This window comes from Engystomops pustulosus, chromosome 1, assembly GCF_040894005.1.
Source record: "Engystomops pustulosus chromosome 1, aEngPut4.maternal, whole genome shotgun sequence".
Classification (NCBI taxonomy): Eukaryota; Metazoa; Chordata; class Amphibia; order Anura; family Leptodactylidae; genus Engystomops; species Engystomops pustulosus.
In genome coordinates this window covers 3,756,212-3,767,672 of record NC_092411.1, presented here as the reverse complement: position 1 = coordinate 3,767,672, position 11,461 = coordinate 3,756,212, and the positions used below count along the sequence as shown (strand labels likewise).

Sequence of the window (11,461 nt, the reverse complement as noted above, 5' to 3'; positions counted from 1 at the left end):
AATCAAACATGCAGTACTGCTCCTGGCCACCAGAGGCAGTCATTGCATTACTATACAATGTTAGGGACAATTCACATAATACATTAGTTCTCGCATTAGTTATTGTGAGCCAAAACCAGGAGGGGTGGAATATACAAAATTTGGGCAAGTCTTGATATTATATTTTTCCTCTCCTGGTTTTGGCTCACAATAACTGCTCCAAATAGAACAAAAAAACTGGATGCCGAAGAACCTGATGCAGACAATATAACTGATACACCTGATGCGATGCCCGAGGTGTGAACTGGTCCTTGTGTTATGTGTGCACTACGCCGGCCAGGAAAAGTATAGGCGCAGACAAGTAAAAAAACCAAAACAAACATTAGCATAATTTTTAATAATAAAATTGTATAAATAAATTATAATTAAAATAATCTTTGCTGTGGCCAACAGCAGCGATCAGAATCTCAGTGCGACACATATACAATACAAAGACACACGCAAAAATACAAGTCAGAGGAGAGCAGAGGCGGCGGCGGAGGCCGAGGCGGACGCTATAATGGGGACAGAAATACAGATAAAGGGACAAACAACCTGCACCCGGGACTAGAGGATCAGGTGAACAATTACACCATAAACTGGTGCAAAACCCTAAAAAATGAAATGTATGTTATGTGCAGCCGGTATATTACTGCACAGCTGCATTCACAATCCCGCAGGCTCCAGAGCTGAAATCTCTCAGCAGGTTTCATGTAGCCGGTAACCAGCCGCCCCCATGGGCGCCGCCGCCACCTCTGCCTCATCCCGAGGGTCACACGTAAAAGGGACAACAACATATAAACCGGCACCGAGGGCGGCGATGCCAGACGGGTCCACCTCCGACACCTCATCACTGTCAGCCATTATGGGGTTAACCCTTAAAGGGGAGGTCACCGCTGCTCCTCTGGGCCACAAATAAAAGTCTGTTTACAAAATGTATATTTTGGTTAAATACATAAAAAAATTACATAAATAAAAACGACATTTAAAATGTTGGGACCTAAAAGAAAGACTCTACAGACAGGAGAGAAGTGGGGGAGGGATAAGGACACTGCAGGGGGGGAGAAAATTAGTGCAAGAAGGGTTAATACAGAACATTTTTAGAAAGGGAATCCTTGTTTTTTTGGCACCTGAAAGGGGTGAAGAAGTGATATAATTTTTGTGGAGAAAAGGAGTAAATGGGCGGATTGCGGGGTCAGGATACAAAGGGTTGGATAAGCCAAACTAAGAATATTAGGGTTCAGGGAGGATAATGTGTACAGGGTGGTTCATGGGGGTCCTATAGGCTAGAATACTAGGGTGCATGTATAATGGAGGTGCTATAGACTAAACAAAGAATACTAGGGTACAGGTAAGGTGTGTACAGGGAGGGTAATGGGGGGGGGGGCTATAGGCTTAAAATGGAAAACCAGGGTACAGATTAGGCGTGTACAGGGATGATAATGGGGTGCTGTAGACTGGAGGATACTAGGGTACAGATTAGGTGTGTACAGGGATGATAATGGGGGTGCTATAGACTGGAGAATACTAGGGTACAGGATGGATAATGGGGGTGCTGTAGACTGAACTGAGAATAGTAGGGTACAGGTAAGGTGTGTACAGGGAGGATAATGGGGTGCTATAGACTGGAGAACGCTAGGGTACAGGTAAGGTTCCTGGGTACAGAGAGGATAATGGGGGCTATAGAGTGAAGAATACTAGGGTACAGGTAAGGTGTGTACAGGGAAGATAATGGGGGTGCTATAAGCTGAACTGAGAATACTAAGGTACAGGTAAGGTGTGTACAGGGAAGGTAATGGGGTGCTATAGAGTGGAGGATACTAGGGTACAGGTAAGGTGTGTACAGGGAAGGTAATGGGGTGCTATAGAGTGGAGGATACTAGGGTACAGGTAAGGTGTGTATAGAGAGGATAATGGGGGTGCTATAGACTGGAGAATACGGTACAGGTAAGGTGTGTACAGGGATGATAATGGGGGTGCTATAGACTGGAGAATACGGTACAGGTAAGGTGTGTACAGGGATGATAATGGGGGTGCTATAGACTGGAGAATACGGTACAGGTAAGGTGTGTACAGGGATGATAATGGGGGTGCTATAGACTGGAGAATACGGTACAGGTAAGGTGTGTACAGGGATGATAATGGGGGTGCTATAGACTGGAGAATACGGTACAGGTAAGGTGTGTACAGGGATGATAATGGGGGTGCTATAGGCTTTAGAATACTAGGGTACAGGTAAGGTGTGTATAGAGAGGATAATGGGGATACTATAGACTGGAGAATAGGGTACAGTTAAGGTGTGGACAGAGAGGATAATGGGGGTGCTATAGGCTTTAGAATAATAGGGTACAGGTAAGGTGTGTACAGGGAAGGTAATGGGGGTGCTATAGACTGGAGAACAGGGTACAGTTAAGGTGTGGACAGAGAGGATAATGGGGGTGCTAGAAGAAGGACAAACTCATATCTACTTATGTAAAAGTAAAAAAGGTGCAAGCCAGTGAGTATTGGGGTACAGGTGAGTGATCCCTATAAATGGGAGAAGGTTAATAAGTGATGGGGAAAATTTCAGGGTACAGGTCAGCGCTAAAAAAAACAGGGTGATTCCTATAACAAACACGGTGGGCCCCAGCAAATGTGGGGGTGCAGATCAGTATTCAATGGGCATAAGACAAGGAAGGTAATGGATGGGAGAATGTTAGGGTGTAACATGAATTATATTTCTGTAATAAACAGGCTGCAGGGCTGCAGATCAGTATCCAGGGGGTAAGACAATGGATGGGGGCGCTAGTGAGTCCTAGAAGTGAGGGAAATTCTCGGGGTGCAGGAGGGTATTTGTGCTCTCTGGGGAGGGGGTTGCCATGTGCAGTAGGTCATTGTGATGGTAAAATATGTGTAAAGGGCACATGGAAGGAAACAATAAAGGTTTAGGTAGGGGTACAGTATCGGAGTGCAGGGGGGCATTGTACATATTTTGTGTCGGGTGGGGGGTGCAGGTCACAGTTCTGTAGGTCCAGTCACTTAGACCCAGTATTGTTTGCTGCAGATGACTGGGATGTGGTGGTTCTGCCTGTAGTCCCTGCGGAGCCGGTTCTTCCTCATATAACAGGGGTCATAGTAATCCCATTCCATCCCCGAGGCCCAGGACTGGGAGTCACTGTCTGAGGAGAGGATGTGCAGAGAGATACCTGCAGGAAGACACGAGGAGAACATCAGCGCCAGTGCAGAGGTCTGTCAGTCATAGGAAGGATGGGGCATGTTGGATTTCACCATGCTCAATCCTTTATTATCAGTACAGGTGGCAGCGACTTATGACCTTCTCTCTATTGGAGCACATGCATGCTCGGCTGAGACAGGAGGGACAGATACTCCATAATCACACAAGGATAGTCCATTATATACTGCTCCAATCTCAGCCTTGGCTCCCAGTATATAGTATTATGTCCCTGCTCGGTTACATGCACCAACCTGCGCTGACCCCAAAGTCGCTGTCGAGGCCTGGACCTGGGAAGCTGACGTTGCCCGAATATCGAGTTGGCGTATCATCCGGGGGGATGCTGCTGGCGTGGTCAAAGAGTATAGACCCCAAAGGGGTAAAGGGTACCCCAAGATTCTTCCTCTGAGTACTGGTCTTATGGCAGCACTTTACCTTCGGAGTCATCATCTAAAGAGTAAAGAAGGCAACATGAAGTATAAAGAACGTGAACCCCACCATGACCTGGATACTATTCTACTGCAGAGTATGCACAGACTGTGTGGAGATAGCCCCATGTAAACCACTGTTATGTAGTATATCCCAAGCAACCAGCCTGTCCCAGATGGGAATGAGCCGCACTACCATGCAAATCCACTATTCGATGTACAGCGCTGTGCACAATGGAGACACCACAGCGCTCGTCCACTGTAGCTGGTGCCTGGTGTCAGGTTTTTCCAAGCTGATATTATTCACCAATTCAAAAGAAAATCACTTAAAAATCCAAATCCAAAATGACAAACCAAACACTGACATAACCAACGTAATGAAAAGAAATCTCTTACCCCTGGCAACTGCGGAGCCGCTGGCGTGTTGGGTGGAGCCGCATTCTGCTCAGTCTCCAGCTCGCTGTAGGATATCATGCCTCCTCCACCATCTTCCACTTCGTTCCAGCTGATCCGTCTATCCTGAGACATGGCAGGAGATCTAGAGGGGCAATAGGGCATGGCATTGGCATGAGGTGGGCGCAGACAGTAGGTTCTGGCTGGAGTCTCATTCTGCTTATGGCACCATTCTCTGGTGGACTGAAGTCTATCGTGGGACGCGTGGGCACTTTCGCCAAGGGCCAACGTGGCCTCTAAACCTTGACCGATGGCCCCAGAGTAGCTGTCATATGTAGACTTATCTGGATAGCCAGGGTCTGGCCTGATACTGAGCGCTGCCTGGGGGTTACCCCTGGGTACCCCTCCTCGCCTCTTACCCCTTTTCTTTAGGGATAGGACAGGAAGGCGGTGGAACAGCAGAAAGCAATTGATGAGGAAAAGCAAAATCACACACGGGAGGAGGATGAAAACCAGGAGCGTAAGAGACGGCTGCAAAGCCAACTTCTCCTCTAAAGATGGCGCCGCCTGGGCTGGAGGGTTCCCCCCAACTAAGGGAGTCAGAGAGGGGGTCACAGACACCATGGCATTAACAGATACTGGAGTATTTGGAATAGGATAAAGGGGGAGGGGAGACTGTAGGCATAGGGTCAGGCTCAATAGCTGGAACAAGGAGTTTGGAACAGGAATCGGCTTCACTTCCATTTGCAACAGGAGCTCCCTGACAATGGTGGAACTACAACTCCCAGCAAGTTGTGACCGCTTTCATAGCTATGAAAGTTGTAATATCACACAACTTGAAGGACTTTGCTTGCAGAAGTCTGATCTACTCTACAAGCAAAATTGACTTTTTACACAACTCTGGACTCTATAACCTCGTGTAAACGCCATTGTCTAACAAAAGAAGGACCTATAGAGATAGAGCAGCTATGTAATGCGGCCTCTGTGCTGTCCTGCCCAGTAAATAAGGGGTTAAGGGGATGAGTCTATCAGGCACAGGGGTAATTGTGCTGGTGTCTGCCCACAGGTAACACCTGGAGCCAGTGGAGAGGAGGAGTCAGCAGGTAATCCCTGTGTATGATGAGCGCTTGGGGTGCTGCAGAAAACCCTGTGTGGTTTGGATGTGGTTCTCAATCTCAACAGCGATGTCTGAACATACACCAAGGCAAATAAAAGATAGAAGATGTCTTCTATGCCGGCTGTAGTTTCGGGCTTCTTGTAGTCTGGGGTTTGTTTCCCTACAAGAAGAGGAGAGATCCGGAGGCTCCACAGCAGACGCTTGTTATAGCAGCAGTTTATTGTGGGTCATAGTTTTTTCTGGCCCGGCTGTAACTAAGTTCCAATTCCTATGACTGTTCACTGAATCATAGGGAAAGTATCGGGGGCAGGAAACCTAATATTTCACATGACATCTGGGTATGGGACATGTAACGGGTGTGTAACATTCTGTAGGAGAATTTACAATTCCTACATTCCAGATTCTTTGTTTCAAAAAGTCACAAAAATATGTCATTTTTGGGTTGACTTGTGCACTTGTACCAGGATGTGGTACATCATTTTGGCCACGTTCACACAGAGCGTGTGTTAACAGTTTGCAAACATGTTTCTATTTCATGTAAACACAACTCAAACATTGTGTGAAAGCAGTTATGAGAAGAGGGTGGGATGGGAGACATGCTTGTTTATCATCAGAGGTTGTGTTCACACGTTCAGTTTTTCTGATGCAGTTTTTTTGTGTCCAAACCAGGAGTGGTGTTAAAAAAAAAAAAAAAAATGGAGCAGCCACTTTATACCTTATACGTTCTTATACATTATCATCCACACCTGCTTTTGGCTTCAAAAACGTAATCTGAAAAACTGCATGTGTGAACACACCCTAAGACATTTGAAACACATATGTGATCGGCCCAAGCCCCTGCCGGTTTCGTCTACATTGTAGATTTGTGAACGCAATCTCTACAGTCCCGAAAATAAGGTCTCAGTCTCACTCCATTAAGTGTTATGTCAATTTTTTTGGATCGATTTAGGGTTTTTAATATTTTTACATTTTTTTGGATCTATATTTTTCACTGTTGCAGGCGTCTCCCCATCTTCTGTGAATACACTGGACGTTGCTGGGTGTATTTTTGGGGGTGCGCCCTCCTGCTGGATCTGGGTATAGACATCAAATTACAGAAATGTACAGAAATCTTTGAAGAGACTTTATTGAGGTGGGGAGGTAGTTTATTATATTGGGTTACGGACATTGGGGGTGTTGAAATGGATCAGTGACGTTTCTGTTGCTCCTTTGGTATTTTCCTGGAAATAGCTCCTGAAATAGCGGAGTTGAATGAGTGCAGGGAACCGCGTCCCAGATATAACCGGCGTCCTTGACACCTCAGCGGATGTTTTACTCTGAGACGTCAGCAGGTGTGTTTAACCCTTTCCCAGCCTTGTTACTTATTATTGTATGATTTTTTTCCCCCCGTATAATATCTTATGACAAATGTCTGAGGATTTACAGGCCATTCCTCATCTGTGCCTCACTCTGGCTCCATTTATTCTTAGATAAAGTCTGAAGTAAATTGGTGGCAGTGACTAGGCCTTGTTTATCACAATAACAGACCCTGTAGCTCATAGCAACCAATCAGAGAGCAGCTCTAATTTCTTAAGCTGCCCTAGAAAAATGCAAGCTGCACTGTGATTGGTCATGAGCAGCACATCTTCATTACTGTGATTTCTAGTCTGGAAGACCTATTATTATGCCATCTAAAAACGGCAAAGTAAATTCTCCCTCCAGTCGCCATGATGGTTGGGGTTTTTAATGTGTTTTTGACCATTCCAAAGGCTTCAACCGTGATCACATGCCGAGTTTAGGCTACATTCACACACATGTATGGGGGACGTATATACGGCCGATATATGTCCCCCATACAATTCTATGGGCTCACGGCCACGGCTGTACGGGAGCCGTACGGTGCAGCATGTACCGCTCCATAGCCCAGGAAAAGATAGGACATGTCCTATCTTTGTACGTAATACGGCGCTGCGCTCATCCCCTGCTCCTCTCCACAGCGCTGATGTATGCCCGCTGTACTACGTTAAGGCGGGCATACATAGTGTGAATGTAGCCTTACATTGCGTTTCCATTTTATTTGCTAAAACGCAATGTAACCTCAGTATGTGATCGCGGCTGAAGCCTTTGGAATGGTCAAAAACGCATCAAATGCAACGCAACATGTGAATGCGACCTCACTCTCCCTGGTCTTTACTACCTGGTGTTATGACAATCAAGGCCTGGAGCAGATGACTGACCCAGAAGTGTCAGAACCAAATCACTGATGAGGGTGATGTCACACATGGCGTTTTTAGTTAGTGTAAAAAATGCATCTGTTACGTTTTTTTACGATCTGAAAACACACTAACTAAAAACGGCCCAAAAACGCCATGTATGACATCACCCTGAGTGATTAACATTTTTATAAACTCTCTTGAGGTTATTTCAAACAAAATGGCTGAAAATCTTTTTCCAGACACACACAGTGGGGAAGATGTATTAAGACTGATGCACAATACACACCCAGCACCAGATAGGACGGTATTACGGAGACCGCGTTCACACGTTGTGTTTACACTGCATTTCGAAACGCATTATTACAATAGCTGAAGAGAGAATTGCCTAATTAAATTTTTTTATTAACAAAATGTTAACGGTTCCAATTTCTAAAAGTAAACGCTAACAGTAATGTAATTAGGCAAATCTAATACTCTTAGCTATTGTAATGTGTTTCAAAACGCAGTGTGAACCTGGCCTAAGAGGTTCTGACAGAGACAGAACTCCTGCAATGGAATCTAAACCTAAGCCAAGTCCGGCCTGTTGTAGAGATCAGCTGTAACCTGCGTCAGGGTTGTGGTACAGGTTATAGTAAATTTGGGGTTTTTTACTTTTTTTTTTTAAAGGCACAAAAATGCAAAAGTCGCAATTTTCAGGTTGCGAGTCAAAAATTTTAACTCTTTAATGCCTTGCATTCCAAAAAACTGTCACATAAGATTAAATACAGCCCATTAAGTTTTTGTTCTTATGGCGCAGTTTTGGCAGGAAGGGGAGGTCCTTGATTCCTATCCCCAATACTCTCACCTTATATTGCTGGAAGCACAACCTTAAAAAATGCTACGAATTCCCCTTTTTCTGGGAAAGCTACTGATAAGGATCCATTTTGGGTTGTCAATCGACCGACTTGTTAAACGGTACCATATTTTAAAGCGTCGGATACTTAGGGCCCAGCGGTAAAATCAGTTATATACAAAGAATGGAAACACATACGTTTCTTTCAGGCCCCATGAACAAGATCGTAATTATGGCTGTGATCCATCATGGCCACCATTGTGGTTTATGGTATTTGGTCACATTGCACCATGGCCGGGAGCCTGTAGAACATAGGACATTTCTGAACTTTTGACGAATTGCGCAAGCACGCGGTCGATGCATTAGGCCTAAAAAGCAGTTCGCCAATGGAAGAGAGTCACACTCATGGGGGGAGATTTACGCTGCTGTGTAATTGCGCCCCACCCCCCCTCGTTGCGCCAAATATATCAAGAAGCCTAGCCCTCTTGATGTATCTGGTGGGTGGCGCAGCTGGCGGGCAAAACTATGCCAGGTCCAATACATCCCCCCCCCCCCCCCTTGCAAAGGGGACCCATGGTGTAAAGGTGGCGTATTCACGACTTAAATTGCCAATTCTTGCTCAGCGCGTGGAAGTCTTGCCCATAGCTCATGTAAGATGCTGCATATTCTCAGGGGCCCAAAAGGAGACAAACTAAATTTCTTCCTTGGAGTCTTCTGTCCTCTGCTGGAGGAGACGGCCATGGCACGGAGGGTAATGCTGGGCTGCGCTGGCAGAGGACTCCCTGCTTTTAATCATATTAAATGAAGAGCTGTCATGTTCTCAAGTGCAAAATGGAAAAAGTCAGCACAAACAGTGCGCGCTATTCCCTGCATGTGACTCATACCGCACTATCTATGGAGCAGCGATAAAGAGACCAACTCTGCTACACGGCCATAATAGGTGCCTCATACCCGAGCACTGAGGGGGAAATACTGTAATATACATAGTTATATCCCTGTACATAGGGGGCAGTATTATAGTAGTTATATCCCTGTACATAGGGGGCAGTATTATAGTAGTTATATCCCTGTACATAGGGGGCAGTATTATAGTAGTTATATCCCTGTACATAGGGGGCAGTATTATAGTAGTTATATCCCTGTACATAGGGGGCAGTATTATAGTAGTTATATCCCTGTACATAGGGGGCAGTATTATAGTAGTTATATCCCTGTACATAGGGGGCAGTATTATAGTAGTTATATCCCTGTACATAGGGGGCAGTATTATAGTAGTTATATCCCTGTACATAGGGGGCAGTATTATAGTAGTTATATCCCTGTACATAGGGGGCAGTATTATAGTAGTTATATCCCTGTACATAGGGGGCAGTATTATAGTAGTTATATCCCTGTACATAGGGGGCAGTATTATAGTAGTTATATCCCTGTACATAGGGGGCAGTATTATAGTAGTTATATCCCTGTACATAGGGGGCAGTATTATAGTAGTTATATCCCTGTACATAGGGGGCAGTATTATAGTAGTTATATCCCTGTACATAGGGGGCAGTATTATAGTAGTTATATCCCTGTACATAGGGGGCAGTATTATAGTAGTTATATCCCTGTACATAGGGGGCAGTATTATAGTAGTTATATCCCTGTACATAGGGGGCAGTATTATAGTAGTTATATCCCTGTACATAGGGGGCAGTATTATAGTAGTTATATCCCTGTACATAGGGGGCAGTATTATAGTAGTTATATCCCTGTACATAGGGGGCAGTATTATAGTAGTTATATCCCTGTACATAGGGGGCAGTATTATAGTAGTTATATCCCTGTACATAGGGGGCAGTATTATAGTAGTTATATCCCTGTACATAGGGGGCAGTATTATAGTAGTTATATCCCTGTACATAGGGGGCAGTATTATAGTAGTTATATCCCTGTACATAGGGGGCAGTATTATAGTAGTTATATCCCTGTACATAGGGGGCAGTATTATAGTAGTTATATCCCTGTACATAGGGGGCAGTATTATAGTAGTTATATCCCTGTACATAGGGGGCAGTATTATAGTAGTTATATCCCTGTACATAGGGGGCAGTATTATAGTAGTTATATCCCTGTACATAGGGGGCAGTATTATAGTAGTTATATCCCTGTACATAGGGGGCAGTATTATAGTAGTTATATCCCTGTACATAGGGGGCAGTATTATAGTAGTTATATCCCTGTACATAGGGGGCAGTATTATAGTAGTTATATCCCTGTACATAGGGGGCAGTGTTATAGTAGTTATATCCCTGTACATAGGGGGCGGTGTTATAGTAGTTATATCCCTGTACATAGGGGGCGGTGTTATAGTAGTTATATTCCTGTACATAGGGGGCGGTGTTATAGTAGTTATATTCCTGTACATAGGGGGCGGTGTTATAGTAGTTATATTCTTGTACATAGGGGGCGGTATTATAGTAGTTATATCCCTGTACATAGGGGGCAGTGTTATAGTAGTTATATCCCTGTACATAGGGGGCAGTGTTATAGTAGTTATATTCTTGTACATAGGGGGCAGTGTTATAGTAGTTATATTCTTGTACATAGGGGGCAGTGTTATAGTAGTTATATTCCTGTACATAGGGGGCGGTATTATAGTAGTTATATTCTTGTACATAGGGGGCGGTATTATAGTAGTTATATTCCTGTACATAGGGGGCAGTATTATAGTAGTTATATTCTTGTACATAGGGGACAGTATTATAGTAGTTATATTCCTGTACATAGGGGGGGGGGCAGTATTATAGTAGTTATATTCCTGTACATAGGGGGCAGTATTATAGTAGTTATATTCTTGTACATAGGGGGCAGTATTATAGTAGTTATATTCCTGTACATAGGGGGCGGTATTATAGTAGTTATATTCTTGTACATAGGGGGCGGTATTATAGTAGTTATATTCCTGTACATAGGGGGCAGTATTATAGTAGTTATATTCTTGTACATAGGGGACAGTATTATAGTAGTTATACTCCTGTACATAGGGGGGGGGGGGCAGTATTATAGTAGTTATATTCCTGTACATAGGGGGCAGTATTATAGTAGTTATATTCTTGTACATAGGGGGCAGTATTATAGTAGTTATATTCTTGTACATAGGGGGCAGTATTATAGTAGTTATATTCCTGTACATAGGGGGCAGTATTATAGTAGTTATATTCCTGTACATAGGGGGAGTATTATAGTAGTTATATTCCTGTATATAGGGGGCAGTATTATAGTAGT

The 11,461-nt window shown here is 44.3% G+C and overlaps 1 protein-coding gene across 1 annotated transcript; it reads right to left on the bottom strand.

Moving 5' to 3' along the window:
• Window positions 1-357: 357 nt before the first annotated feature.
• On the bottom strand, window positions 358-5,099 carry LOC140115154 (protein huluwa-like). The gene is made up of 3 exons (XM_072132766.1): window positions 4,054-5,099; window positions 3,484-3,679; window positions 358-3,203 (listed from the first exon to the last, which is right to left on the bottom strand). The coding sequence occupies exons 1-3, from the start codon at window positions 4,792-4,794 to the stop codon at window positions 3,037-3,039; spliced, it is 1,104 nt and encodes a 367-aa protein (XP_071988867.1). The 5' UTR covers window positions 4,795-5,099; the 3' UTR covers window positions 358-3,036.
• Between the last annotated feature and the right edge of the window lie 6,362 nt (window positions 5,100-11,461).